The 25,869-nt window shown below is 55.4% G+C and overlaps 1 protein-coding gene across 1 annotated transcript; it reads right to left on the bottom strand.

Annotated features, from left to right (window-relative positions):
* Positions 1-234: 234 nt before the first annotated feature.
* Piwil1 (piwi like RNA-mediated gene silencing 1) lies at positions 235-16,638 on the bottom strand. The gene is made up of 22 exons (XM_070024900.1): positions 16,502-16,638; positions 16,095-16,172; positions 15,836-15,922; positions 15,419-15,530; positions 14,457-14,582; positions 13,796-14,010; positions 13,414-13,535; positions 12,419-12,499; positions 11,699-11,896; positions 11,206-11,317; positions 9,420-9,546; positions 9,128-9,245; positions 8,680-8,794; positions 6,671-6,858; positions 6,247-6,319; positions 4,262-4,462; positions 4,068-4,171; positions 2,869-2,939; positions 2,565-2,718; positions 1,967-2,092; positions 1,556-1,703; positions 235-1,466 (listed from the first exon to the last, which is right to left on the bottom strand). Exons 3-22 carry the CDS (start codon positions 15,911-15,913, stop codon positions 1,350-1,352), a joined length of 2,586 nt encoding a protein of 861 aa, XP_069881001.1. The 5' UTR covers positions 15,914-15,922; positions 16,095-16,172; positions 16,502-16,638; the 3' UTR covers positions 235-1,349.
* Between the last annotated feature and the right edge of the window lie 9,231 nt (positions 16,639-25,869).

The raw sequence follows: 25,869 nt of genomic DNA, 5'->3' as shown, positions 1-25,869 counted from the left end.
ACATCACATGAAATGTGACAGCCTCTCAGAGCCTGTATCAGCCACACGTTCACACGGCGCCCCGAGACATCGCTTTCTCTTGCATTTCTTCTGATGCTTAGCAAGCAAGGGGAGCGAGCGACTCTGGGTCCGCTGAGCCCCACCCAACATGCACAGCGCCGTCCACTGTGACGCCTGAGAGGACCACCAGAACCAGCACCCGGTGGTGCGGGGCAGTACACAGAGAGCGGGGCAATGTGGACAATGGCTTTATTGCACTGCAGGGGGGATTACAGCTCCGTTCCCGGGCAGGTGCAGGGTCTTCACTCAGCCCACGCTGCCCCTGCGAGGGCTGCTGGCAGCTGCAACGCTCCCATGTGAATGCTGCAGCGCTGGCCCTCGGCCGGACCCCCTCCCACCCTGCGAGCCCCAGCTCCTGCACAACTCTACCCTGAAGCCGCATTTTTCCTTGTTTGAGACAGAGTCTCGCTATGTAGCCCAGGCTGGCCTCCAACTCTAAGTCCTCCTTGTCTCTGTCTCCCCAGTACTGGGATTACAGGCGTGGCCACCACACCTGGCAGTTTACTTTCCTAAGTGGAATCGTATCTTTTTCATCTGCTCTCCAGCAGCTTAAAAAATTAAGTGGAAAGAAAATGCATACTTTCAAAAAAGTAAAACTATACTGTTATTCAAGTCAAGTGACAGTCACTTTCATTATAGTTTATAAAACCTAGAATGTCCTGGATGCAAAATGAAACAAACAGTAATGTGAATTTTGACTGTCATTACTGGCCTCTTATCAAAGAACCTTAAAATATTTCTTTGGGCAAAAATTTAAAACTTTCCAACAAGTTTTTAAACTTCTTTTTATAACTCTCCTAAAGAAATAAAAAATAACCCCCCTTACCATACGTATTAATGGTAGCTTTTATCATTAAAATATGATATAACCAATCAACACCTAGCCGAGACTGAGTGAGCACCTGCTTCATGCTTTTTCCTGTGTTTTGAAAATAAAGTTAACACGGATGGCAGCGAGACCTGCCCTGCAAACCTGTGCTCCTCCGATACTTTAGGAAACTCTGCTTACAGAACAAAATGCGTTGGCCATCAAAACATACTTAAGAGAAATCAACAACATAAAATATAAAACCTCAACTTCTACCTATACAATCAACAATCCGTTACTAGCAACATTACAACTAAAACTGACTATCTCCCGGTTCTCTTCCCAGGTTCCACCTAGAGACGACAGGTAAAACACAGACCACCGCGGTGGCGGGGCGGGGCAGGGGGGCGCCAGGGGGCGAGGGCGTGGCAGGGGGGCGCCAGAGGGCGAGGGCGCGGCAGGGGGGCGCCAGGGAGCGAGGTCAGAGGTAGTAGAGACGGTTGCACAGGGACAGGTTGGGCTCTCTGTGGATGCTCTGGCCCACAAGGAAGGCCAGCTTGTGTGCATACTGGCAAGGCGCGGGGACGCGGATGACACCCTGTGGTGGGAGAGGGGTGGTCACAGGGCGCTGCTCCACCCGCTAGTGGGTGGAGCAGGCTGTGTGGGCAGAGCCTCGGGGACACTCACCGGCCAGTTGTAGTAGATGTGGCACAGCTTGTACGTGAGCCGCTGGATGTGGTCGGGCTTCAGGCCGCTGCTGTCGTAGATGACGTTGTAGTGAGTGGGAGACACACTCCCACTGCGCACAGCCTGGCTGACAATGAAGAAGTCATACCTGGAAGACACGAGGCACACACGCCGAACATAGCTTTGGAAGGCTGTGAGGACCCAAGCGTACGTGGAAAGATCTAGTGCTCTAAGGCAGTCTGACTTCTCTTTCTGCCCTTGCTTGGGATGCACGGTCAATGAAGCAGCCACACAGCGGCTGCCTCGGCGGCAGGCAGGGTGTGAGGGGAGCCCCCGTCTGTGAACGGAGAGCCTGTGTGTGGCTGCTTTCTCGTGCTCTGTTTAGAGGAAGCCAGTGCCGCCACAACTCACCACTCGGGCCGTGTGACCTCCACGTCGATGACCGTCCCGGGGAGGGGGTTCTGGAGTCTTCCTCCAGACTGGGCAAAGAACCTGGCATTCACACGCTTCTTCACCACAATCACCGTCAGTCTTGGGCTGGAAGATGATGGCAACAGCGATTTCAACCTCACTCTGCCGTCCTGCCTTGTGCTCTCCACCTTTACCTCTCTTATTCTATGAAAGCCTCCTTTTCCTGCCTTAGACTAGTTCTGTGGGAGATATTCCTTCTGGGTCTAACTGCTGGGCCTGCTGGCCATGCGTGGTCCCCAGGGAGCCCGACTGTGGGGAGGAGCACGCATGCGTGAAGCCCGACGGGGGTCATGCGCACGCCCAGCAGGTCTCAAAACTCATGATTCACACACTCTACAATGGACACCTGCTGCACGGAAAACACATGCTTGCTGGTTCAAAGTATGTCAGGAGACAGAGAAATGACATACATGCACACACAGAGAAAAACAGTATCACACAGGCCAGTGCTCAGGTCCCCTGTACTGAGTGGCCTTGAATTCAAAGACAAAGACTGGGGGTTATGGTGGAGCAGCTGCTGGGTGGCGGCCGTGCTCACTTGTAGCCTCTGCCCACAGACTTGAGGCAGTCCAGGAACTGCGGCACCTCGTAGTTGACCAGCGTTTTCAGCTGCCCGTCGCCCACGCCGTCGCGGTACACGATGATGCGGCTCGGCATGTACTCGTTGCAGGTGTTCCAGGCCCGCAGCGCGGCTGCAGAAGCGGGGGGGGGGGGGAAGGAGGGTGTTTTCTGGAGGAATTTGCACTAAGAGAGCCAGTGTACCCCTTTCTGGACCCTGGCCATTTGCAGTAACAGATCAAGGACAGTGGAGGACCCCAGTCAGGATGGACACCCAGACCTACCTTGCAAGCACACCTTGAGCCCATCCACCAGCTCCTGTCCTCGATCCTGAAACACGCAGCGGGAGAACCAGCTGTGCAAGGAAAGCAGGGCTGGGTGAGACCTCGGCTGCACCTCTCCCCCTCCCCACTGCTGCCCTCCGTGCCCAGCATCGCCAGCTGCTGAGACAGCTGCCAGTCCCCACGCTGCAAAAATCACACACAAAGTCCTCCCTAATTATAACCCAGGGGACACTTCCCTCCGTGAGGGAGAAAGCAAAGTCAAGCACAACGCCAGGTGTGCCACCGGGCCCCTGGACGCTCCCGGCCTCGGGCGTAGTATCATTGGGTCCCTGGACGCTCCCGGCCTCGGGCGTAGTATCACCGGGCCCCTGGACGCTCCCGGCCTCGGGCGCAGAACCACCGAGTCCCTGGACGCTCCTGGCCTCGGGCGCAGAACCACCGGGCCCCTGGACGCTCCCGGCCTCGGGCGCAGAACCACCGGGCCCCTGGACGCTCCCGGCCTCGGGCGTAGTATCACCGGGCCCCTGGACGCTCCCGGCCTCGGGCGCAGAACCACCGGGCCCCTGGACGCTCCTGGCCTCGGGCGTAGTACCACCGGGCCCCTGGACGCTCCTGGCCTCGGGCGCAGTACCAGCGGGCCCCTGGATGCTCCCAGCCTTGGGTGTAGTATCACTGGGCCCCTGGACGCTCCCGGCCTCGGGCGTAGTATCATTGGGCCCCTGGACGCTCCCGGCCTTGGGCGTAGTATCACTGGGCCCCTGGACGCTCCCGGCCTCGGGCGTAGTAGCACCGGGCCCCTGGACCTTCCCAGCCTTGGGCGCAGTACCAGTGGGCCCCTGGACGCTCCCGGCCTCCCATCTGCTCCTGAGGAACGCTGGCAAAGGTCTGAGCGCAGCCAGCCCCTAATATGCTGTGGTTCTTGGCAAATAACTAACTGCGTGAAATACAGGTGGCCCAACAAATTGAGTTTTGTACTGCAAACAGCAATCACATCTCGGTGGCTAGTAGGACCTGTTCCAGGGGTTTTGAGAGGGCACCGAGTACGAATCCTAAAGGAGGCCAGCACTGTGCACACAGCTTGCCCAGCACAGGACCAGGGCGCAGCTGCTCGTCTTTGCTGAGCAGCACAGGGCATAGCCCAGAGCCCCGGCCCGCCCGTCTGCCCGGCGGCCCACCCCCACAGCTGCCCCCTCGCCTACCGGGTCATCCCTTCGTTGATGCTGGCAACAAATCCTGCAATTGACCTCCGTCCTGCCGTGGTGTCGTGGTAACAGTCAATGCCAACGATCATTGCCAGCTTCAGCTTCAGTGAAAATAGGGTAATTTTAGAACTGATGGGATCCCGGTGACACCTGCCTGCTGCCATGTCACTACAAAGCGGGGCGCAACTCACAGGCATGTCCACTCTCCAGAGCTCGCCACCCATCTTGCAGTTCATCTGCAGCGCGATCTTGGTGGCGATGGCCATGACCGTCTGCTGCTTGCCCAGGGTCCGGGCCACCACGCACTGGCTTGGGGTGGGGCAGTCCGTGCACAGGTACTTCTTAATGGCGTCGTATTTGTCCTTCCGGTTGCTTGACAACAAACATACCACCTAAAAGATACAAGGCCTCATGGAGAGCCCTTAGGAGTCGGGCACCAGGGCGGGGACTGGTCCTGGCGGGCAGCGTGGCAGGCAGCAGGTGGCGTGTGATGGATGCTCAGCACGGGAGTGGCACAAACGGCACCCCCACTCAGCCAGAAAGATGTGAACAGCGTGACTGGAAACAGTGCAGCGCCAAGGTGACAACTCCCCTCGCCCATGAGCCACATCGGGTGAGGACTCAGCGCACAGGTAACAGTTCTCTATGCGTAATGCACAGCTCGCCCGGGACCATGGCTTTCAAGCCAAAGCCCTGGCCTAAGAATCTGAGCTTAGCACACTCTCTCCTGGGGATCGTGTGCTTCCAGACCCACAGGACACTTGTGACTGAAACGTCCACCTTTTCTTCTTCAGTGCCCACTTCCCAAGCCCAGGGGCTCCAAGGACAGATTTCACGACACCGCAGAGCCCTCATCTGGAGCCCGCTCTGCTTCCCGGGATGTGCGTCCAGTGCAGGGGCTGGCTCACCATCTCGCGTTGGAACGCATCCGTGTGGGCACCCCAGCACCCCCTCCCCCCAGAGGCTCCGGCAGCATCTAGGAGAATGGAAGCCACAGGGGGCCTAGGGGAGGCACGCCCTGCCTCCTGCACACACAGGACGAGCCGTGGAAAGGGGCCAGGAGCTTCTGGCAATGGCTGCGCACCGGGGCACTCAGAGGTTCTGCTCCCCGGGTGTGGACGGGACCCTCTCCTTCAGGCACCACTTTCGTCGTGGCGTGGGTGTCCACTGACGGGTGTCACGGATGAAACCCGGCCCACGGGAGACCGTGAGGTGGGCGGGGTGAGCAGGACCACACTGTGGAAGTGTTTGTAGTAGGGAACAGCATCATGCGGGATGAGAGGAGGAATGAGCATACCATGGCAGCCGCTCATGGACGAGTTTTAAGAGAGTTTGGGGCTTTGTCTGTGCCGCTGCAGTGTGTGGTCAGGTCAGTGGAGTCTAGAGCGCCCCGGGGGCCCTAGCTGTATGGCCTGGCCCAGCCCCCTTTTGGTTGTGCCAGGCCCGGGCTGCATTCCCCTTCTAACACGATCAGGGCAGGCACCACAGACATTAGCAGCTGAGCCATGGAGGTTCTTGTAAGGCCTGAACTGAACAACAGGGCAGAGCCCTGCATCTCCAGGCAGGCCTCCGACACATCCCAAGCCACTCTGGTTCTCCAGACCCCAGCAAGTGTTTTGTCCGCGGGGATCAGGAAGGGGAGCCGTGAGGCTCGTCAGGTGGCCTGTGTAAATGATGCAAGACGCCACCCCCAAAATAACAAATGCAAAAATGGCTAGAGGCATGGATTAAGTGGTAGAGCACCTGCCTTACAAGTGTGAGGACCTGTGTTCCAATTTTAGTACTACCAAAGCACATCAGAACATTGTCAGAAAATATACTGAGACAAGACTTTGCCAAGTGTGTCCACAATGAGCACCGGTGTGCAGGTGAGCAGGCGGGCCAGGTGGTAGCATGCCACGTTCCGGCTTGCAGAGTCGGATCCTGTGCACACAGCACAGGCCACACAGGCCAGGACTCTCTCCCCACACTGACAGCAGGACCGGGGATTCAAAGAACCAACCTAAAACTGGACAAGGGTGACTCAGAACCCCGTACAGCCCACGAGTCAAGAGTGTGTGAGGAGGTTCTGGCCCATCCTGGGACCTAAGAAACAGCATTTGGAAAGTGTGTTGAGATTCAGATGGCCGCTGCCCTGCAAGGCCCCTTGCCCCAGGCTCGATGGCCAGCTACTCACTATCTGCGTGTCTGAGGTGACCTTCTGCTGCAGGACTCGTAAGTAAGCCTCTGTCCTGTCATCCACTTCAATCCTAGGGTGGAAGGGCACAGACAACACTCAGAGGAGAGCCCGTGGTCCCTGTGCACCAAATGTTTTCTGCAGATAGCACGTAAAGCCTCTGTGTATAAAGCGTGGCATACAACTTGGGCAAAGGGCTGCTGCCAGCGCAAGTAACACTGCTGCTTCAGCTTTCTGCAGAGCTTTTGTAAAGCACTCCTGATCGGCCTCTCTGCCCACTGGTTCCTTCTCAGGTCCCATGTGCATATGACAAGGAGCCACACTGAGTCTTCAAATAGTGTCATCGTGGTCACACTGCCACCGCTTGAGATCCCACGCCCCGCAGATAACCCCAAGCCCCCTCAGAGTGACTTATCATACTTACATCACGGCTTTCTTCATCTGTATGCCCATGGCTGGAGTGACTTTGAACAGATTCTGTATCAGTGAATTGGCGGCTTCATAATTTCTTCTAGTATAGATCAACAGCCAGTTATCTAGTGGCTTCACACTAATTAGCGGAGCACCTCTTGTTTCTTTTGACCAGTCTGCAAATTGTGGGTTGTAGTCAAACTAGAACAAAGGGCAGAGACCTGGTGAGCTCCCTCATCAGCTCTCGGCAGCAAAGCCTGCACAATCCTACCACCACCTGCTTTCAATCGGAGACGCTGACTCAGGGACAGAACAACTGCCCCTCTGGGGAGAAAGGCTACGAGAGTGTAACCGAAGCACGGCAGGACACACGGTCCGTTCCTGCTGGCCGCTCATGTCGGCAGGAGCCGCTCACGTCAGAAGCTGTCCTGATGCTTCAGGTGAGCCTCCACCATCCCTTCTGAAATCTTACAAAGGTGAGTATTACCACACAAGGCTCAAAAGTGAGGCCCCACATGCCAGTAAGCCAAAGGCACCGCTAGCAGGGCCAAGTGAGAAAGACGCTGCCGGCATCAGCGTGGACACCGACGCTCTCTGCCAGCCCAGCTGGTCCCCGGCCATGCTTTTCACAGGGACCCATTTTCCAGTGTTTCTGAGGTGACAGGTGACATTCAGTGGTCTCACCCTGCTGGACAGCTGCACACCATTGTTAGATAGAAAGGACCCGGCTGGCTGTGCGGACTGGAAAATGTGCAATGCTTTGATCACGTACAGTTATTTTTACAATACTCGATTTTCTCCTCTAAAGACAAAAGGCACTATTTTCAATACATTTCCTCGCAGTTAAGGGGTCCAAGCAAAGATGGAGCAATTAAGTGAATTTTCCTTCTAAAAAGTCACCTTGGTGGCACACAGATGTGAGTCCACTCAGTAGATTTTTTTTCCAGTACCTTTAGTAGCTGGGGCACTTAGAATAAAGCTCTTGTAATCTAAGCTTCAGCTCAGCACAAGGAGCAGGTTCCATGCAGAGCCGTGGAGCCACCCCTAGGGTTGTGACCCCCGGGGGTGCTCAGAGAGGAGGACCACCCAAGTGCCACCTGGGGGGGCGCCACCCGAGTGCCACCTGGGGGGAGCACCACCCAGGGGGGAGCGCCACCCGAGAGACACCCAGGGGGGAGCGCCACCCGAGAGACACCCAGGGGGGAGCGCCACCCGAGAGACACCCAGGGGGGAGCGCCATCCGAGTGCCACCCAGGGGGGAGCGCCACCCGAGTGCCACCCAGGGGGGAGCGCCACCCGAGAGACACCCAGGGGGGAGCGCCACCCGAGAGACACCCAGGGGGGAGCGCCACCCGAGAGACACCCAGGGGGGAGCGCCACCCGAGAGACACCCAGGGGGGAGCGCCACCCGAGAGACACCCAGGGGGGAGCGCCATCCGAGTGCCACCCAGGGGGGAGCGCCACCCGAGTGCCACCCAGGGGGGAGCGCCACCTGAGTGCCACCCAGGGGGGAGCGCCACCCGAGAGACACCCAGGGGGGAGCGCCACCCGAGAGACACCCAGGGGGGAGCGCCACCCGAGAGACACCCAGAGGGGAGCGCCACCCGAGAGACACCCAGGGGGGAGCGCCACCCGAGTGACACCCAGAGGGGAGCGCCACCCAAGAGACACCCAGGGGGGAGCGCCACCCGAGAGACACCCAGGGGGGAGCGCCACCCGAGAGACACCTGAGAGACACCCAGGGGGGAGCGCCACCCAAGAGACACCCGAGAGACACCCAGGGGGGGGCGCCACCCGAGAGACACCCGAGAGACACCCAGGGGGGAGCGCCACCCGAGAGACACCCAGGGGGGAGCGCCACCCAAGAGACACCCGAGTGACACCCAGGGGGGAGCGCCACCCGAGAGACACCCAGGGGGGAGCGCCACCCGAGAGACACCCGGGGGGAGCGCCACCCGAGAGACACCCGAGAGACACCCAGGGGGGAGCGCCACCCGAGTGCCACTTGTGGAAATGTCTCACTGTTTTTCCTCCTTGGTGAATCTTCTCTGTCTGCAGGATTCTTCCTGAGAAGGACAGCAAGTTGGAATCGAAGCTCAGGCCCCAATCGCGGAGCTCCCTCTGAACATTGTCATCTCTGTCAATGAAGCATGTGCGCATGTCCCCACCAAGCAGGCAAAGCCCCTCAGACAGACCCCTCCCCCCCCCCACGGCTGCCCTCCGCCTAGAACTCAGGACCAGTGCCCTGCAGTCTCCATCACCAGAATCAGGACACCACCTCACAAGCAAGCACCGGAGACAAAGGAATCAGATTTGTCCAAAAGCATGTCTCTCGCCTTGCCACCTTTTTCTACTGGCTGCTTTTCCTGTTCTCTGAAAAGTGGTGGCCTCACGACAGGGACAGGGCACAGCAGGACCTTGGCCCTCCGGTCCCTCCCCCGCCCACCCCGCCGTGGGCTGGGCCACCTACTTGTGGATGTAGTCGATGAGACGGCCCACCTCGCGCTGCCGCTGCTCGGGGGTCAGCCGTGTGTGCACCGCCAGGTCTTTCATCACATTGAAGTCATTGCGCATTTTGTCGGTCAGACCTTCACACAGACGTGGACAGGCGTGTGGCCAAAGAAAACAGACAAGGCCCAATTACAGCTGGAGTGTGAGGCGGGGAGGGAGGGGGGCGGAAACTCCAGGGGGGTGGCTTTAGTGCCCGGGCCTGGGAGGGGAGGCGCGGGTAGCAGGACAGGGCCCCAGACCAGGCTACACACCTGTGAGGTAGCAGAGCTCGGGGATGAGCATGGCAGGGCCGGGCAGCGTGCCCCCGGGGCCCCGCCGCCGCTTGGGCTGGCTCACCAAGACGGGCTGCTTCAGGTCAGTGATCTCTTGGTTATATTGCTGCTCAGAGAGGAAAGAAGGCTTTGCTGTGCTGCGCACACACGGCAGACACTGACCCGTGACAAGCATGCACCTGCTTTCCAGTGGACAACGGAGCCAAGAGCAGGGTGGGGAGCGTGGATCCACAGAAGCTGGGGAGTGTGTTCTGGGCCCTGGGAGATGCCAAGTGGGCTGCGCCCGATGGAGAGCCCTGTGCCCTCTCCAGTGGCAGGGGCTTTCAGACAGCCTGCGGAAGTTGGCTGTGGAACGTCAATGCCATGGGCCCACCAAGGGGAAAGAACAGCAGGTGTTCCCGAGTACGAAGCAGTCTTACAAATCTTTCTGCTTTCAAGAGGCCACACATCTCTGCCTTCAGCCAGCTTTTACAACTTGCAAACTAAAGTTTCTGTGTTCACGATGCAACATCCATGACACAGGCCCTTGGGCCTAGCTCAGCAGGCCAGAGAATGATGGACAGGGTTCTGAGGGAGCACGCTGGGAGCTCCTGGCCTTCCCCATCGCCTCCTGAGGCCCAGACATTTTAAACACCTGAGTAAAATTTAAGTGCTTTTTAGGAGATGATAAAACCAAACCAAAGCAAGCCACATCTCAACTAGACACACAGGAACAATGCTGTGGCCATTTCATGACCTGAGTCATCAATAGCCAAGAGGCACCTACTACCTAGTCCCAATACCCATCATGTGACAAGGTCCTGCTGACCCTCATGGCCCATGTGAAGCAACAATGCATTGTCTACCCTCCAACCGTCCCCTAATAAACCAACCACTCGCGAAAAAGTGACCGTTCTCCTCTGAGACCAGAAACCGCACGTAGGCTCCCAGTGTCCTCCTCACGCATCGCTGCCCGATACACATGGCTGTGGCGGCAGGAGCTCAGAGCGGTCTCCCATCTCACCCAGGCCTTCATCGAAACTCCAGACCCCACGTCTTAGGGGCGCTTCTACTTTCTTTGGACATAAACAAAAACCTGCCAATTCTCTTTACATTTTCCTACTCCTGAAAACAGGGCTCCGTTTCACCCCACTGACCATGATCCTCCCTTCCAAAGGCTTCTCCTCTGCTCCAGGGTTTTCTAGACTTTATCCTTAATCCAAAACACGATTCTAGACCTAGCCTTAATCCAGAACATGATTCTAGACTTAATCTAGAACACGATTCACAACTACAGCCACAGAAGTTCCCAGAACATGATTCATAACTACAGCCACGGAAGTTTCACCTCTGCCATACACAGCACCACCTCTCCCCTTTCAACTGTGTCTGCCACAGAGACAACTCCAATGGCAACAGGAACCCTCCCACGGAAATAATCCCAGCAGAGAGAGACCTGGAGCATCAAAACTAAGGCACACTGTGTGTAGTGTGACAGGGGTGACAGCCATGGGCTAGAGAGGCTGGGCAGCAGCACAGGCTGTGTATGCTCACCAGGACACAGCAGGTATGTCCCCCTAGGCACTCTGGGTAAGAGAGGAACAACTGCAGTTATGGGGCCTGAAATAGAGCCTCAGATAGTGGACTAGGTTTTTGACAGGCCTGAACAGAAGATGACTGTCACTCAGAAGGAAGGAGACCTCAGCCAGTGAGCTGTGGAGGCTCTGGCCTCACTCACTCCCATGACAGAGATTGGTATAGGTCACTTGGAATTTCTGCCTCATACCTTCCGGTAGTACTCCAGGAAGCTGACCTCTGAGCCATCTGCCTTCTTGAAGGTGCTCTTGGGATTCTGGTCCCAGTCAATATCGTCCACCCTGTATGTTTTGTTGTTGTACCTGGGGGATGAGTGTGAGCAGGTGGACATTCAGTAAAAAATGGGGAGCAGATATCAAGGCAGGACAAGACAGAATGCCCCTCCAATACCTCTAGTCTCCTAAAAACACAAAATGCCAGGGAAGGGCATGGGACAGATCCACCAAGAAACTAGGACTGGTGGGCAGAAAGGGGACTGAACAATGACTGGAAATAAAGCCCAGATTACAGAGTGTCTGTCCTTTGCCGTGAGCCACGCTCCCGTGGGAGCTGGCAGTGGGTAGAGGGGTGTGGGTCACTCTCTCCCTCCTGGTGCCCTAATCCACCCCACCTTCCAGCACAAGAAAGCCATGCGCTCTCGCTCTGGCAGAGGGATGATCCCCTATGAGAGAAGGCGGTCTTACTTGGTAAGAACAATTAAACCTATGAGTTCTTTAGAGACTTGTTCTTGAAACTTGTGCTCCTCCGTCTGATGATACAGGTTGAACATGAAATCCAGGACAGTCTCACTTCGAAGGACCTTGTGGCTGACATCCGTGCACAGCATGATGTTGTTTTCATACTGAAGGATGGAGGTAGTGAAGCCGGGCCAGATCACCAACCTGTCACATGAAACCAAGTCATGAAGCCACGCATGTACATCCGCATGTGATTTGTCTGCGTGCATCACGCTGTGCTTCATCCTGTGGAACTGGGTCTCAAGCACCAGTTTCTACTGAGTCAGCGGACTAAGTCTAGGTTCCTATAACTCCAGACAGAGCCCTGTCTTTTCAAGACCTTTAACAGCAGTGGGTAACTGTATAAATTTCACCTAAGTGAACATACTAATTTGATAAAACTATTCTTACAATGCCCAGCTAAGTGAGAACACCGACAGCATCATATCTGAACCAGCACACCACAGAAGCTTCCAAAAGAGCATTGCTAAATGATAAGCCTAATTACCTAAGAGAAAAATACAGTGAGTGTGTTGGACAATGGCTTTTTAGAAAATAACATAATTTTTCTAAGTAGGAGAACTCTGAGATGACTCCTTACTGAAGTCAGGCCCCTCGTTCACCTAATGCCATGGGTAGTTAACAGGTCATTTAAAATTACGACGCCACATCACACTTTATACAAACCTGTGGTTCGGGATATCAATTGGGTCGCTTGGGTTATAATAATTGCGTCCAATTTGTTGTAGATTCATGATTTTCAGGAGCCTAGAAAGTGAAAGTTAGAAAAGTTGGATGTATTTGTGGTAAACATCTGGAGCTAGAATAGCATGCTTCTCAGAGTAGGGTGGCAAGCTAACAGGTGCGCCTGGGCAGGTCCAGCTACTCTTACACATCCTGTGGGTTAACAATGACTTTTCAATTTTTAAGAGTTAGAAAAGAATCAGGTAATTTCAAGACACGTGACTAAAAATTAAATCTGTGTGTCCGTGGATAAAGTTTAAATGGAACACAGCTGCAATGGCTCCCTTGCATGTTGTCTGTGGCTGTGTTCAGACTCCAACAAGTTGAGCAGCTACAATGGAGCTTATGGGCCACCAAGCCTGTTCACCACCAGGCTCTGCAGAAAACATTTTTCACCATTCCTTTTGGAGAAAAACAAATCTACCAATTGTTCAAGACAAGCCTCTACCACAGTGAAATGTCCTATTGGCCAGCAGCAGCAGCTACTAACAAGCAACTAAAAAAGGTTAATTAGAAACCCAAGCATTCTCACAGATATTACAGCCTCCTTGGTGCATCTCGCACGGGGGGGGGGGGGGGGGGAGGGGAGGAGGATCCTCTTTGTCTTTGTTTGGGATATAAGCATGCACACTAAAAGCACGCTACTCAGCATGCAGCTGGGTCCTGCCATGAGCGCCACAGACTGCACAGAGCCCTCAGCCTGCCCGGAGGCCCCCCTGTGGGTGCACAGAGGAGCTTGTGACAACACCCAGAGTGAGCATATGAGCATATTCATGACACAAGGGCAAATGATATTTCAAAGACCTAATGTCAACACAGTCAGAGATGCCAAAGACAGAATACCAACAGCAAGGAAAGGAACTGTACATGGGTCAGCTGTGTCTCAATGTGACAGGGCAGAGGAAGTCTGTGAGCTCCTGGAGCTCGTGCTCACACACCTCCTGAAGATGATGTTGTAGAACTGCAGGCAGGTGGGCGAGGTGGGCGGGAGCTCATTTGTCAGCGTGATGGTTATCCTCACGTGCTCTCCGTTCCGGGTCTGACTGAAAACTTCAGTAACCTGAGGACCAGAGTTGGAAAAGTTCTTTACTCAAATCACCCTATTACACAGCGCCCTTTAAAAGACCACATTCCCCAAGCAGACCTCTTTAGCACAGGAGGGCTCCCCCCCTCCCCCCGTGCGAGGGTTCGTGGTGAGTTAGCCCCTCCATGGCTTGAGGCCCACCACATGCAGGGAGGCCCTGGGCTGGCGCCACCTACTCTGTGGACTGCACTTGGTGGGCACCCCACACCCTCCCCCATTCAGGCAATAGGAATAACCTTGTGCTGTAGTCTTTTAGGTAAAAACAATATTGTCCCATCAAAAGCATGACACCTTCCAATGAGATCTTCATGCTGGAAGAGCAGCGCGGAACGCAGCCTGCGGGCTTCCATTAATGGGTTGTAGTCAATGTGGTACTGGTACAGGGCCCACTGAGGACGGGAGGTCAGCCGGAAGTGATTGGTACTCAGCCGCACGATGATGCCCGAGGATCCTGAGGAGCCAGCCAGGCCCAGTCAGCTGATGTCACGGCCATCCCCCCCCCCCCCCCCAGACCTCGCCCTCCTCAGCAAGTAGCCACGGCTCTGCAACACATGAGAGTGCGGCAGGCGGCAGCCACGAGGGTGTCTAACTTTGGGGACCACATCCTATGTCTCCAGGGAAGTTCTGAAGAATCATTCCTTCAGAAGTGAGAGACCAAATGACTTAGAACAAAATCAGCCAAGGCCTTAAGGCAAGGGCTCACCAAGAGTCCGACATGACCTCTAAGAAGACATTTCAAGATGCTCAAAGACATGTGTGAGTTCATTACAGTGGAGCGGGAGAAGGCCAGGCTTCGGCTCCTTCACGTGCTTCTCCCTCCCAGGAAAGCCCCCACCGACAAGCCTCTGAACAAGGGCCTCCACACGCTCTGCGGAGGCAGTGCTTTCAACAGCCCACCTGTCTTTGATTCTTTGACATGGTCTAGGTTCTGTCTTGTGTTCACACCCAGGTCATGAAAGTCTCTGCGGCGCCCTCCTCTCTCTGCCAAGGACAGCTCCTGAAACCCAGCAGATATCTGGAGTTCTTAGGAAGGAGAGAGAAAAGCACTCACACACTCTGGTAGTGTCACACATTGAACAGCACTCCCATGATGCTGTGAGGCGGCCAGAGGTGCAAAGACAACATGGCAAGTGTCAACCTGCTCCACAGCTGCCGCTCTCAGCAGAACAGATCCAGTTGCTCCTTAAAAGCCACTGTCACTTTGTAAGGTCCAGGCAACTGGGCTGTGTGCAAGAGCTCAGGGGCAACGCGTCTGCGACTGGCAAGTGTGTTTTTTTTTTTTTCCTTTTTTGTACTGTAAACACTAAGTGCCTCAGAATTTTCCAACCTGTCATATTGTAATCATAACTGCAGAACTTGAAGTGTAGAGAGATTTCGTTCTGTAACTTGAAATAGGAAATGCATCCCTAACCCATGGCTCCCATTATTTAAGTTCCTTAAATGAACGCACACCTGTGCGTATCCCATGGCTTCTCCTGGGACCGATTAGTCACCAGTTGCTGCTTGTTCCAGTAACTGTGGTTGGAAGAACCTAAAGTATGAAGTCATTCAGTGGGTAGAAGCACACAATACAGGTTTGTAGTCAAGTGTTTGCATTCTAGTTTGGTTTACAGGGGTGCCATCTTATGTAGGCTAGCCTCATGGTTGACTCCTTAATAATCAAGTCCTCACTCTTCTTTAGAAAACAGTCTTATTTGGGGCACTATGACTAACAGAGCCAAATGTCTGCCCCACCCCCTGGCCGCACAGTCACAAACCCCCTCTTCTACCCAGTGAGCTGGGCTCTGGGGATGTAGTCTGTGTGGTGGCCACCTGTGTTCAGCTCTGTACCTGGCCTTGCCCTTCCACACTCCCTTTACCTTGTGACTTGGCTGTGGCTCCAACTGCTCCTCTCTGCCGACCTCGACCAACCAGTTCCCCCTCTGCTGGAGGCGGCTGAGGTCTTGGCTGAATAAATCCGGGCTGTGGACCCTGGGGTTGCACAGAGAATGCTTTACATCACCTTCAGTTGGCCATGCTTAAAGCAGCCCGACACATTCGACTGGATGCCTGTTAGCAATCAAATTGTTTTCAAAGGAGACTTCTCTGAGACAAGAGGAACCAAGTCAAACATCGGTTTCTTAAGTCCTTGCTGATGGCCCACCTTCTCCCCAGTGGCTCAGGTTTCAGCGATGCTCCGTGCGTCTTACGCAAGCTCGCTGCAGTGAGTCCCACCTGCATGCTAAGTGTCTTAATTTACTCAAGGTGCTTCTGAGTTGGAAAAAACGGATGCTCACCGTGGCTGCCCCGACTTGCTGCACCGTCTCCTGACCGCGAGCCCTTCCCCGGGCTCGGGCTCGGGCTCGACCCGTCATTTTCTCTTTCTTGAGAGAAAAGAACCGTGAGGACAACATTCAGTGGCTCAGCCATCTCCCCCGCTCCCCCTCCCCCTTTAGAGGGCCGCACGTCGGGGGGCGGCGTGCAGGTGGACGGCTGGCCGCAGTGCGGGGCCTGCGGGGTCCCCCCGCCCCGGGGCGGCTCGGCACCCAGGTTTACCCGAGACGGTTCAGGTTTTCAGCTTGGCCTTCTTTCTGTGTCGACCGGACCCGGGCCTGGACGCTGGCGCGGTCACTCCTGGGCCAAGACACAGGCCCGCGTCAGCCCGGCCGGGCCCGGTCCCCGGGGCTCCGTCCAGGGGCCCGCGACGCGGGGCCACGGCGCCCGGCCGGGCTGCGGGCCTCCAGTGCGCATGCGCCCGGGGTGGGGGGCTCGGCCGCCCGCCGGGGTCGCCCCGCCCCGCCCCAGGGGCAAACCGACGTCACCTCACCCCTGCCGGCGGCGGGAAGCGGGGCGCTCCGGCCGGTCGACGCCCCCCCCCGGCCCCGGCGAGGCCAGGCCGGGCCCGGCCACCCGGCCCGCGTCCCCCGCCGCCGGCCGCCCTCTCGCGGGGCCCGCCGCCTCACCTGCCCGGCCGCTCCCGCCGGCGCGCAGCGCAGCGCAGCGAGGAGCCGGCCCGCTGGTCCAGCCGCCCGCACCCGCGGCCCGCACCCGCCGGCTCGCCCCGCCAACAGCCGCAACGGCCCCCGATCCCTCCGCGCCGCCGCCCGGCCGCCGCCGCGCGGGCGTCCCGGGGCCTCCGGGCCGGCGGGGCAACTTTTCCCGGCGGACGGACACGGCCTTGGAGCCGAGGCTGAGCCGCGCCGCCGCCGCCGCCGCCGCACGTGACTCGAGTTAACGGCGCGCTCGGCGCGCGCTGCGCCCTGATTGGCCTCCGCAGGACGGCGGTTTCCCAGGGGGCGGGGCTACGCGAGCACGCCCCGCCCCCGGCCCGCCCTCCCCGCGGCGGTCCCGTGTCAATCACCGTGGAGGTCGCGCGGGCCTCCGGGGCTGCCTGGGCCTCGGAGCGCGGGAGCGGCGCCCGGGCCCCGAAGAAGCGAAGCCCCGGCCGAAGGCAGCGCGCTGGGCCTGCGTGCGGCGAGTCCTTCGAGAAGAAGCCCACGGAGGTGCGTCCGGGGCGAGCGTGCCTCAGCGCGGCCGCGCGGGCGGGCGAGGGTCGGAGCCGCCCTCGGGCAGGAGACCCGGACCCGGGCCGGACGAGCGCGGGCCGAGGAGCCGCCGAGCGTCCAGGTCTGGGCTTCCTTTTACTGACTTGGGCGTTTGTAGTCGTGAGCCGTCAGGAGCGTGGCACTGGGCATTTGCACAGTCGTGAGCCGTCAGGAACGTGGCACTGGGCATTTGCACAGTCATAAGCCGCAGGGATTGTGGCACTTGGTGTTTGCACAGTTGTGAGCCGTCGAGAGCGTGGCACTGGGCATTTGCAGTCGTGAGCCGTCAGGAGCATTGCACTGGGCGTTTGTAGTCGTGAGCCGTCATGAGCGTGGCACTGGGCGTTTGCATAATCGTGAGTTGTCAGGAGCATTGCACTGGGTGTTTGCACAATCGTGAGCTGTCATGAGCGTGGCACTGGGCGTTTGCGCAGTCGTGAGCCGTCAGGAGCGTGGCACTGGGCATTTGCACAGTTGTGAGCCATCAGGAGTGTGGCACTGGGCGTTTGCACAATCGTGAGCCGTCAGGAGTGTGGCACTGGGCGTTTGCACAGTTGTGAGCCATCAGGAGCGTGGCACTGGGCGTTTGCACAGTTGTGAGCCATCGGGAGCATGGCACCTGGATCTCAGGTCCTCCTCAATCTGAGGGGTCCAGGCAGGAAGGAGGGCTGGCACTGCGGCATCCGATCTGTGCACAGAAATGCTCAATTTAGAGGTTTCAGATGAGAGCTGCAGAATCTAAAAACGTTAAAGTTAGTCCCCTGGGGATTTGTTTTAAAGCTTCCCGGCAAACACATTGCTCTGTTACACTTACATAGTATGTCCGTGGGGAGAGAAGGGGTGTCAGTCTCCGGTGGGGAGACCAGCTGGATCTGGGTCTGAGTGCAAATTCCACAGATGACGGACCACCTGAATCGACAAGCTTCCAGCCAGTCCTGATTGCACTGGTTTTGGTTGGAAGCACTCTTCTCTTTAACAGTGGTGCCATGTGATTTTGTTTTAAAATTCTGTGGAATCTGGCTGGGACCAGATGTCCTGTCATTCACACTTGGGAAATTAATGGGAAAAAGAAAGAATCCAAAGGTAGATTGGAAAAGCGAACAGCGTCATAATGCTCCTCAGGTTTTAGCACTTTTGAGAGAGAATTTGGGATGCAATTGTTTTGAAATGTGGGTGAGCGAAGGTTCAGAGATCTGGCCAGCAGAGGGCGCAAGGACACCAAAGATAAGAGTTTAGCGCTCAACTGGGGCAAGAGAATGGCCCCCAACTGACCTAGGAAGGAGGGTGCAAACCCTTCCACCCCTCCCCGCGTTCTTTCTCAGTTTGTGTAAAGTCTTTGCACCTGCTAAGAGAAGCAGTTGTGGAATCGTGTCAGCGTGTCTGGGGTGTGATGCACCAAGTGGTGTATTCCACAGAGGTCAGAAGTGGTGCAGAAAGCCCAGGGCAAATCCCCAGCTCCGCTGGCGCTACATCCTGTCTCAATAAGTTCACCTATGTTTGTACAAGAAAAAAAAAGCCAGACAAACTGGATATACTGTGGTTTTTTAAAAATATTTTCCATATCTCGGTAGCACAGACAGAATCCTAGTTGTGTCAGCTATTGGCGACCCCTGTGTTACAATTCTGGAAATGGAGAAGAGTGCTGGGGCGGGGGGTAGGGGGAGGGATGGGACAGATGGGGTTCTACAGGATGCCCCTCCCAGGCCAAGCTCTGTAGGTGTGCAGTGTTCCTACACCCACCAGTCACTGGGCACGGGTGAGGCTGTGGCAGGTGAAGGGCACTCAGGCCAAGTTCTAGGACTTGCCCCTGAGTGAAAGCAGAGCGCCCAGCCTGCAGATGGGCAGACGCCAGGGGAGAGCCACACTGCTTTCGGGCAGGCGTTCGGCTGTTGTCGGCCACCCAGGGGTTAGCTCGGAGCGGATGGGCATGCTGAAAATGACCCGTTGGTAATGGTGGGAGGAGGCTGTAGGAGGACATTCCTAAAAGTGTAATGTTCACCTGGAAGACATTTGCCCAACTAGCCTACCACACTGTCATAGATGGCAAGCATCTGTCACAGATGGCAGGTTCATGTGGAGCAGGGTGTTACACATGAGCACAGGGTGTTGGGCATATGTGCATAGAATTTGGGCTCTTACGGGACCCTGTGCATCTTTCCAAAGCCCACCTCCTCCCCGCTCCATTCCCTCCCCCCCCCCCCCGTCTCCTCTGCTCCAAGCTGCCTCCTCAGTGACCCCAGGCCCCAGCCCCAACCAAGTGGTTTTCTTTCCCTCCTTCTTCCTCTCTGTGGCCCAGCGCCCGGCGTCGGTCAGTTACCGTCTCTGGATTTCGGCTTCGTGTCCTTCCCAGAGCGGGGCTTTTCCGTGATGGATGTGCCCAGCTCTGCCGGCCCCTCTGTCTGGAAGTGCACTGAGCCTTATGGTGGAAGAGTTGAGCCATGTTCCGTGAACATTTCTCATGTTCGGGATTACTCGAAGCCTTTGTACTGCAGATGTGCGCTAGCCGATTCCATCCCTGGCCCCTTTCCAAAGTTAGTCAGAGGACGAAAGTCGCTTGCCTTCAGCATTCTTAAGCCTGAAACACTTGTGTTACTTCTCCTTCAAACAGTGTGTCCTTCTCTCTGAACTCTCCCTAAGAGCTGTGGGAATTGTGTATGGTATTATTTAGTTTTGAAGTGGTGCTAATTATTGGCTGCATTACCCAAATTAGATTGCATGTATCTTTCCTGGTATCTGAGAAATGGTCAGTGGTTATTTTCTGTTCTGTTTGCTCCCAGAGCCCGGTGTAGGTTGGTGGTTAGCTCTACACGGAGCGTAGGGCCAGTTTTAGACACGTGTAACTATTGCAGCAGCCCGGAAACCTCTGCTTGAGTGGCACTTTGTAGACACGGAGTCTGACCAGTCCTGGACATGGGCCCACAGATACGAGTGTGTCCATCCTAGGGCTGGAGCTCTGAGCCAGGGTGCTGTCTCTTAGCTGTTTTACTCTGGGCTGGCGCTCTGCCACTTGAGTCACTCCTCTACTTATGGCACTTTTGGTGGTTAAGTGGAGATAAGAGTCTCATGGACTTTCCTGCCCAGGCTGGTTTTAAAACTCGATCCTCAGATCTCAGCCTTCTGTGTAGCTAAGATTACAGGCGCAAGCCATTGGTACCAGCTGGTTTTATTGATTTTAATGAACACAAGACATTATTTCGTTTGACAGTGATGATGCACAGGAAATTTTGACTGGGTTAAATTTTGTTAATGAGAGTGTGGGATAATGCCATCTTAATTGGGCTGAAGTTTATCTTTGTAGTTCAAGGAGAATTTCAGACACAAATCAATCACCGAGTGAAGCTGCAGAGGCAGAGTCTAACCTACTTAAGAGAAAACCTGTTCTCAAACAAATGGCAGGTTGTCTTCACCCAAACTGTTCATGGTGAATTAACTTTTCTCTGCTTAAGTTGGGTCAATTTGTAATTTCATCATTAGTTTATTCTTGTTCCCATGGGTATTTAAAACTAGGTAAATTGCTTCTTTAAAAAAAAAAGACATTCCAATTTAAAAAATCAAATCGGTTGCCTTTAATTCTAATAGTGAAACTTCATTTTTTTAAAACCTGTTAAAGTACATAAGGATGCTGTTCATTTCAGAAAACCAGTAATGCTTGAGACACTTTCCACCTGTGTGTTCTTACCTGTGCTTTTCTTAGCACTCCTGTTCATTTTCAGTTGTAGTTTTATAGCCCACTTTTTCCACTTTGCATCTAATAATTACACTACATAACTTCAGATCACCATTTAATGACTAACATCTAGGTTGGAAAAGTCTCCTTTTGGGGGGGGGAGGGGTCCGGTCGTGGGGCCTGAACTCTGAGCCTGGGCGCTGTCCCTCAGCTCTTCAGCTCAAGGCTAGCGCTCTACCACTTGAGCCACAGTGCCACTTCCGGCTTTTTTCTCTTTGCTTATGTGGTGCTGAGGAATTGAACCCAGGGCCTCATGCATGCAAGGCAAGCACTCTACCACTGAGCCACCTTCCCAGCCCCTGATTGGATTTTTGATATTGGTTCTAAGTCCTGAACACGATCAACAATGGTACACTTCACATGAAGCTTTTTCTCCTTAGTGGAAAATCCGGGGGCTAACTACATTGTGGGCATGGCATTTTTAAGGTCCTTAGTGTGTGGTAACATTGCAGAAGGGTGGAGCTATTGGCATCGTCATGGGCATCTCGGTGGATGCTGTGGGGTGCCAGAAATTCTGTGTAGAGGTGGGGACCCAGGCCAGAGGCCCGGGGGCACATCCAAGCCTGGACATGGGGCGGGGAGCAGCTGGAAGGGGAACCAAGGTCTGGGCCAGAAGAAGACTATGTGAGTGGCCATTTCTTCTGGCTAGCTTGGAAATCGAAAACCACTGACATTAAATTTTGCACCAGGGAGATTTTAGAATTTATCTTGCTATTGGAGCTGGGAAGGTGGCTCTGTGGTAGAGCGCTAGCCTTGAGCTGAAGAGCTGGGGGACAGTGCCCAGGCCCAGAGTTCAGGCCCCATGACCGGAATTTATCTTGCTATTTACATGGAAGAATGAATGATACTAGTCATTAATCAAAAGGAAAATGGGCAAAGGTGGTGCCTCAAGTAAGCTTGAACCAAACAAAACGGGTGCTGCCAGGAGCTTGGTTTTGGTGGAGAATGAAAAAGACCTGGGATGTTTTCTTTTCCTCTGCATACTTACAACCATAGTCTGTGTGTGTGTGTGTGTGTGTGTGTGTGTGTGTGTGTGTGTGTGTGTGTGTGTGTGTGTGTGTGCGCGCGTGCGCGCGCGCACTTGCGCGTTAGTGCATGTATGTACATGTGCACAATCTGTAGGTCTGGAAAGGTTGCAGAAGTGTCATTTTATACAGTGGACATTTTTATGCCATTTGAGTTCTGTGCCCATATATTCCTCTTACATTTTTTTGGGGGGGAGGTCCGGTCATGGGGCCTGAACTCTGGGCCTGGGCACTGTCCCTCAGCTCTTCAGCTCAAGGCTAGCGCTCTACCACTTGAGCCACAGTGCCACTTCCGCCTTTTTTCTTTTTGCTTATGTGGTGCTGAGGAATCGAACCCAGGGCCTCATGCATGCAAGGCAAGCGCTCTACCACTGAGCCACCTTCCCATCCCCTCTCATTTTTTACAGTAGTTACTTTTAGGTGTTTGTGGCTCACAAGCATCTGTAATCCTAGCTACTCAGGAGGCTGAGATCTGAGGATTGTGGTTTGAAACCAGCGTAGGCAGACAAATGTGAGAGACTTTTCTCTCCAATTAACCAGCAAAAAGCTGGAAGTGGCAATATGGTGCAAGTGGTAGAATTCCAGCCTGGAGTAAAAAAACTAAGCAAGCGCATATGGCCCTGAGTTAAAGCCTCAGTATTGGCATTGGCATGCGCACACACACATATGCACACACACAAGGCGCCCCTGTGTTTCAGTTTTCATTGTAAAGGCAATGGACCACCCTTCCTACACTAGCTCTGGGACCTCTGAAGGGCCAACAGCCAACAGGTTGAATGGAGCTGAGCTTGTGGAAGGGAGGGGTGAGGAGGAGAGGGGTGAGGGGGCAGGGGCTGAGGAGGCGTCTTGCAGGACTCTGCTCCAGCCTTCCTTGCCCCAGTGTGAATGCAGAGGAATTTCCATCAGGGGATGGAGCTCAGTGCGAAAGCCACGCTCCCGTCTCCTCCCAGCACCCGGCTGGCCCAGGGCGTTTTCTCCACAGCGGGGATTCTGTGCTGGGGGTGGGCAGGGGCTCTCCTGTGGGTCATGGGGTTAAAGCTACAGAAATATGATTTGAGAACGTCTGAGCCCAGCTTTGTTGGGAAGCTAAGCGGGATTACCGGTCTCTGTACGGTGTTGTTTATGCGTGCTGCCATGGGGTTTGGAGGGCGCCCTCCGCCCTGGGTTGCACCGTGGGTCATTTCTGGTTGACATGGTTGGGCAGTCCCCCCTGGTGTCTCCCGCCTGTCGCCCACTGTGGGGGGCATTCTCAAGTGCCCAGCAGGCCACGCCCTGGTTTGGTGAAGCGGATCGCGGGCGTGTCTCTGGGGCCGGGCTGCCTCCGCCCTGCCAGGGGCTCTCGTGTCTGCCCCGCCTCTGCGTGGGCAGCGCCGTGCTGTGTGTGTCGTACACCCGAGAGCCCGTCCTGCAGTGGGCTCCACAGGCCCCAGCGGGGTGAGGTGGGGAAGCTTGGGGCGGGCGGCTCCCCGGGCCGGCCACGTCTCCCCGCCGCCCGCGGTGACCTGGGACGGCCTGACCTTGAGAATGTCCTTTCCTAGCTGGGGTTCTTCCTCTCGTTGTTGTTGCATACTTTGGCTCCCTCTCGGAGCATCTCCTGCAGTTGTGACAAGCCATTTCCCTTCGTGTCATGTTTAAATGGAAACAGAACAAAGAAGACAGGACAAGAGAAATCAGGGACTTTTCCTCAAGGCACCTTTGATGTGGGATCTGAGCAGCCGCGTGGTGTGCCCTCTGCTGAGAGGCGGGGATGGTCCGGGAGGCGGGACGGCGGAGCTGAGTGCAGGGGCCTGGGGCAGGGAGAGGCCGAGGAAAGGAGAGGGGGCGGACGGATGCTGCCTTCCCCAGGCTATTTACAGTGATGTTTGAGTGAACCGATTTGAGCAGGTGAGGGAGGTAGATCAGATGCTCAGGAAGGGCATTGGGAAGGCTGACCAGCAGGTGTTTTGCAGGTGTGAAGACTCGGAGTGTTGCGGCTGGGGGTTTGGGTGGCACAAGACAGTCTGTCCCCAGCCACCTGGGGTGGGGGGACCAGGCCTTGGGGTTGTAGTGTCTTCACCCATTCCTGTCCTGTGCGCGAGCGCTGGAGCAGGTGACAAGGTGAGGACACCTGGGTGTAGGCCTGGTGGCCGTCGCAGGGCCCGGATACCTGGCTGTTGGTAGTGTCCACACATAACACACACTGTAATCCTATTTGATTTTCTAGTGGAGACTGCAGTGTTTCTAACGTGGACCTCAATATGTGCTAAAAGCTCTTGGGCAAGAAACACACATTTCTGGGGCAGCAGCTGGTGTAAAAATGGGAAGAAAGGAAAAGGAACAGGAAATTCTTATGACAACCTTGAACTTGGGACTTCTAGCTTCCTTCATCTGATGCAATTCAATCTGACATCTCTGCTCCCCACTGCTTCTGACTTCCATATGTGGAACCAGCACATTTCCTTTTTTTCTGCGAGGGTCAGACTCTGTAAGCCTTCTGTGGACGGGCGCTGGAGGTCATGTGCTACCTCTTAGAGACCATAGAGTTAGTAGCAGTATCTGCAGTCTGGAGGACTGGCCTCTGTCACACAGTTGAATAAAGAAAACCCAAAGGCAGGGTGGTGTTTCCCCTCAGTGGCTCTGCAGGGTGGATGGTCTCACGCCTAGTAGCTGATGGTTACCTTGAGGGCGCCAAGAAATCAAGCCATTCACTCACAGAGCATAGTTCAGTGCGCATGCACCCAGCTTGCATGGGGATTCTGCACCAAGTCACGAAAGCCCATCCGGCGTCGGTGGTGTTTTCTGGGCTTCCCTCCCCCGCAGCCATGACAACGTGACCACATGGTCTTTTTAAAGCTGTGTATTACAGAGGACAAGCAAGGTGACCGATCAACACACAAGAACGAAAAGGTTGGCAAATCTGTAAAAGAGGATGCCAAGTTAAGCCAAAAGTAGATTCAACTTAGAAAAACCAGGTCTGTGCCTGGTAGGGAGCACATTTCTTTTTTTAAGTGAAATAGTTAACAAGAAGGGTATTAAATGCCACTTTGCCCTAAGGTTATTTTGTTTGACATGAAGCTCCCTGGGGAGGGCAAATTTGATGCACCCTAAAGTTGTGCACTCTTCCGGCCTCCAGCCATTAACCCCTCCAGTGCTGTGGGTCTTTGTTCCTAGGCAGATTCTATCCGTCTATCTCTCCCTCCCTCCTTCTCCCTCTTTCTCCCTCTTTCTTTCTCTCTCCCTCTCTTTCCCTCTGCCTCCCTCTCTCTCCCTCCCCCCTTGTTTCTTTTTTCTGTTTGCAGACAGCTGAAGGCCTGGAGCCCTTCTCATAAAGAACAGGAAGGACCCAAAGCCACAGCCAGGATGAAAGAACTGATCTAACCTTAGATCTCAGCTTTAAAGCTGCAATGTACAGTGAATTTGGTTACATGGAAAAGGAAACAGTAATTGTTGAAGTATGTTTTCTTAGGCTGCAGAATGACTTGGGAGCCGCTAGCTTTCGTCCACAAGCGGGCGCGCGGTTGGGAAGGTGGCATGACCCCGAGGACCCACCAAGACACGTCTTTGGGCTGTGTTTGGTCGTTTTATTCAAATGGTAGGAAGTCTGTCCTCCCACGGGGTGTGAAAGGCCGCTTTATCTAGCTATTCTGATCGTGCCACTTTGGGTTTAACAGCTGGAATGGTTCGTTTTCAGGTGCTTCTTAGTGAAAACACAAAACCGGGGCATGTGTGAGCTCATGGCTAGCAGACCAGGCGTCTGTCCTAACCACCGGATGGGCAGGTGCAGGGCTGGAGCGCGGGCTGCACTTGCTCAACCTGGCGGGACCCTGCTGTCCCCCGCCCCAGCCACGTCGGAAGGGCGTAGTGGGGACCATCGCACTCAGGGCCCCCGGTGCTCCTGCCAGGCCTGAGCTGCCGTAGGTCTCACTCAGTGCCTCACTTCCGTTCTCGCTGGGCACCCACAAGGTCCTCAGTATGTGGCTGGGGTACCCCATTCCTGTGAGCCGCACGCCTGGCCACTACTGCAGCTCACCTGCAGTCCTCAGGGACGGCTGCCC

The sequence above is a fragment of the Dipodomys merriami genome, unplaced genomic scaffold (assembly GCF_024711535.1).
Source record: "Dipodomys merriami isolate MVZ:Mamm:240054 unplaced genomic scaffold, mDipMer1.0.p SCAF_163, whole genome shotgun sequence".
NCBI lineage: Eukaryota > Metazoa > Chordata > Mammalia > Rodentia > Heteromyidae > Dipodomys > Dipodomys merriami.
Note: the sequence above shows the minus strand (reverse complement) of the source record. Positions and strands in the feature narration are given on the sequence as shown.

Excerpts from the sequence above, each read along its gene's own strand:
- Piwil1 (XM_070024900.1), bottom strand. The coding sequence starts at position 15,913 with ATGACGGGTCGAGCCCGAGCCCGAGCCCGGGGAAGGGCTCGCGGTCAG. Across the intron at positions 14,011-14,456 it reads TGTCAAAGAATCAAAGACAG|GATCCTCGGGCATCATCGTG; the intron begins GTGGGCTGTTGA and ends CTGGCTCCTCAG. Across the intron at positions 11,318-11,698 it reads GGTTTAATTGTTCTTACCAA|GTACAACAACAAAACATACA; the intron begins GTAAGACCGCCT and ends CTCATCCCCCAG.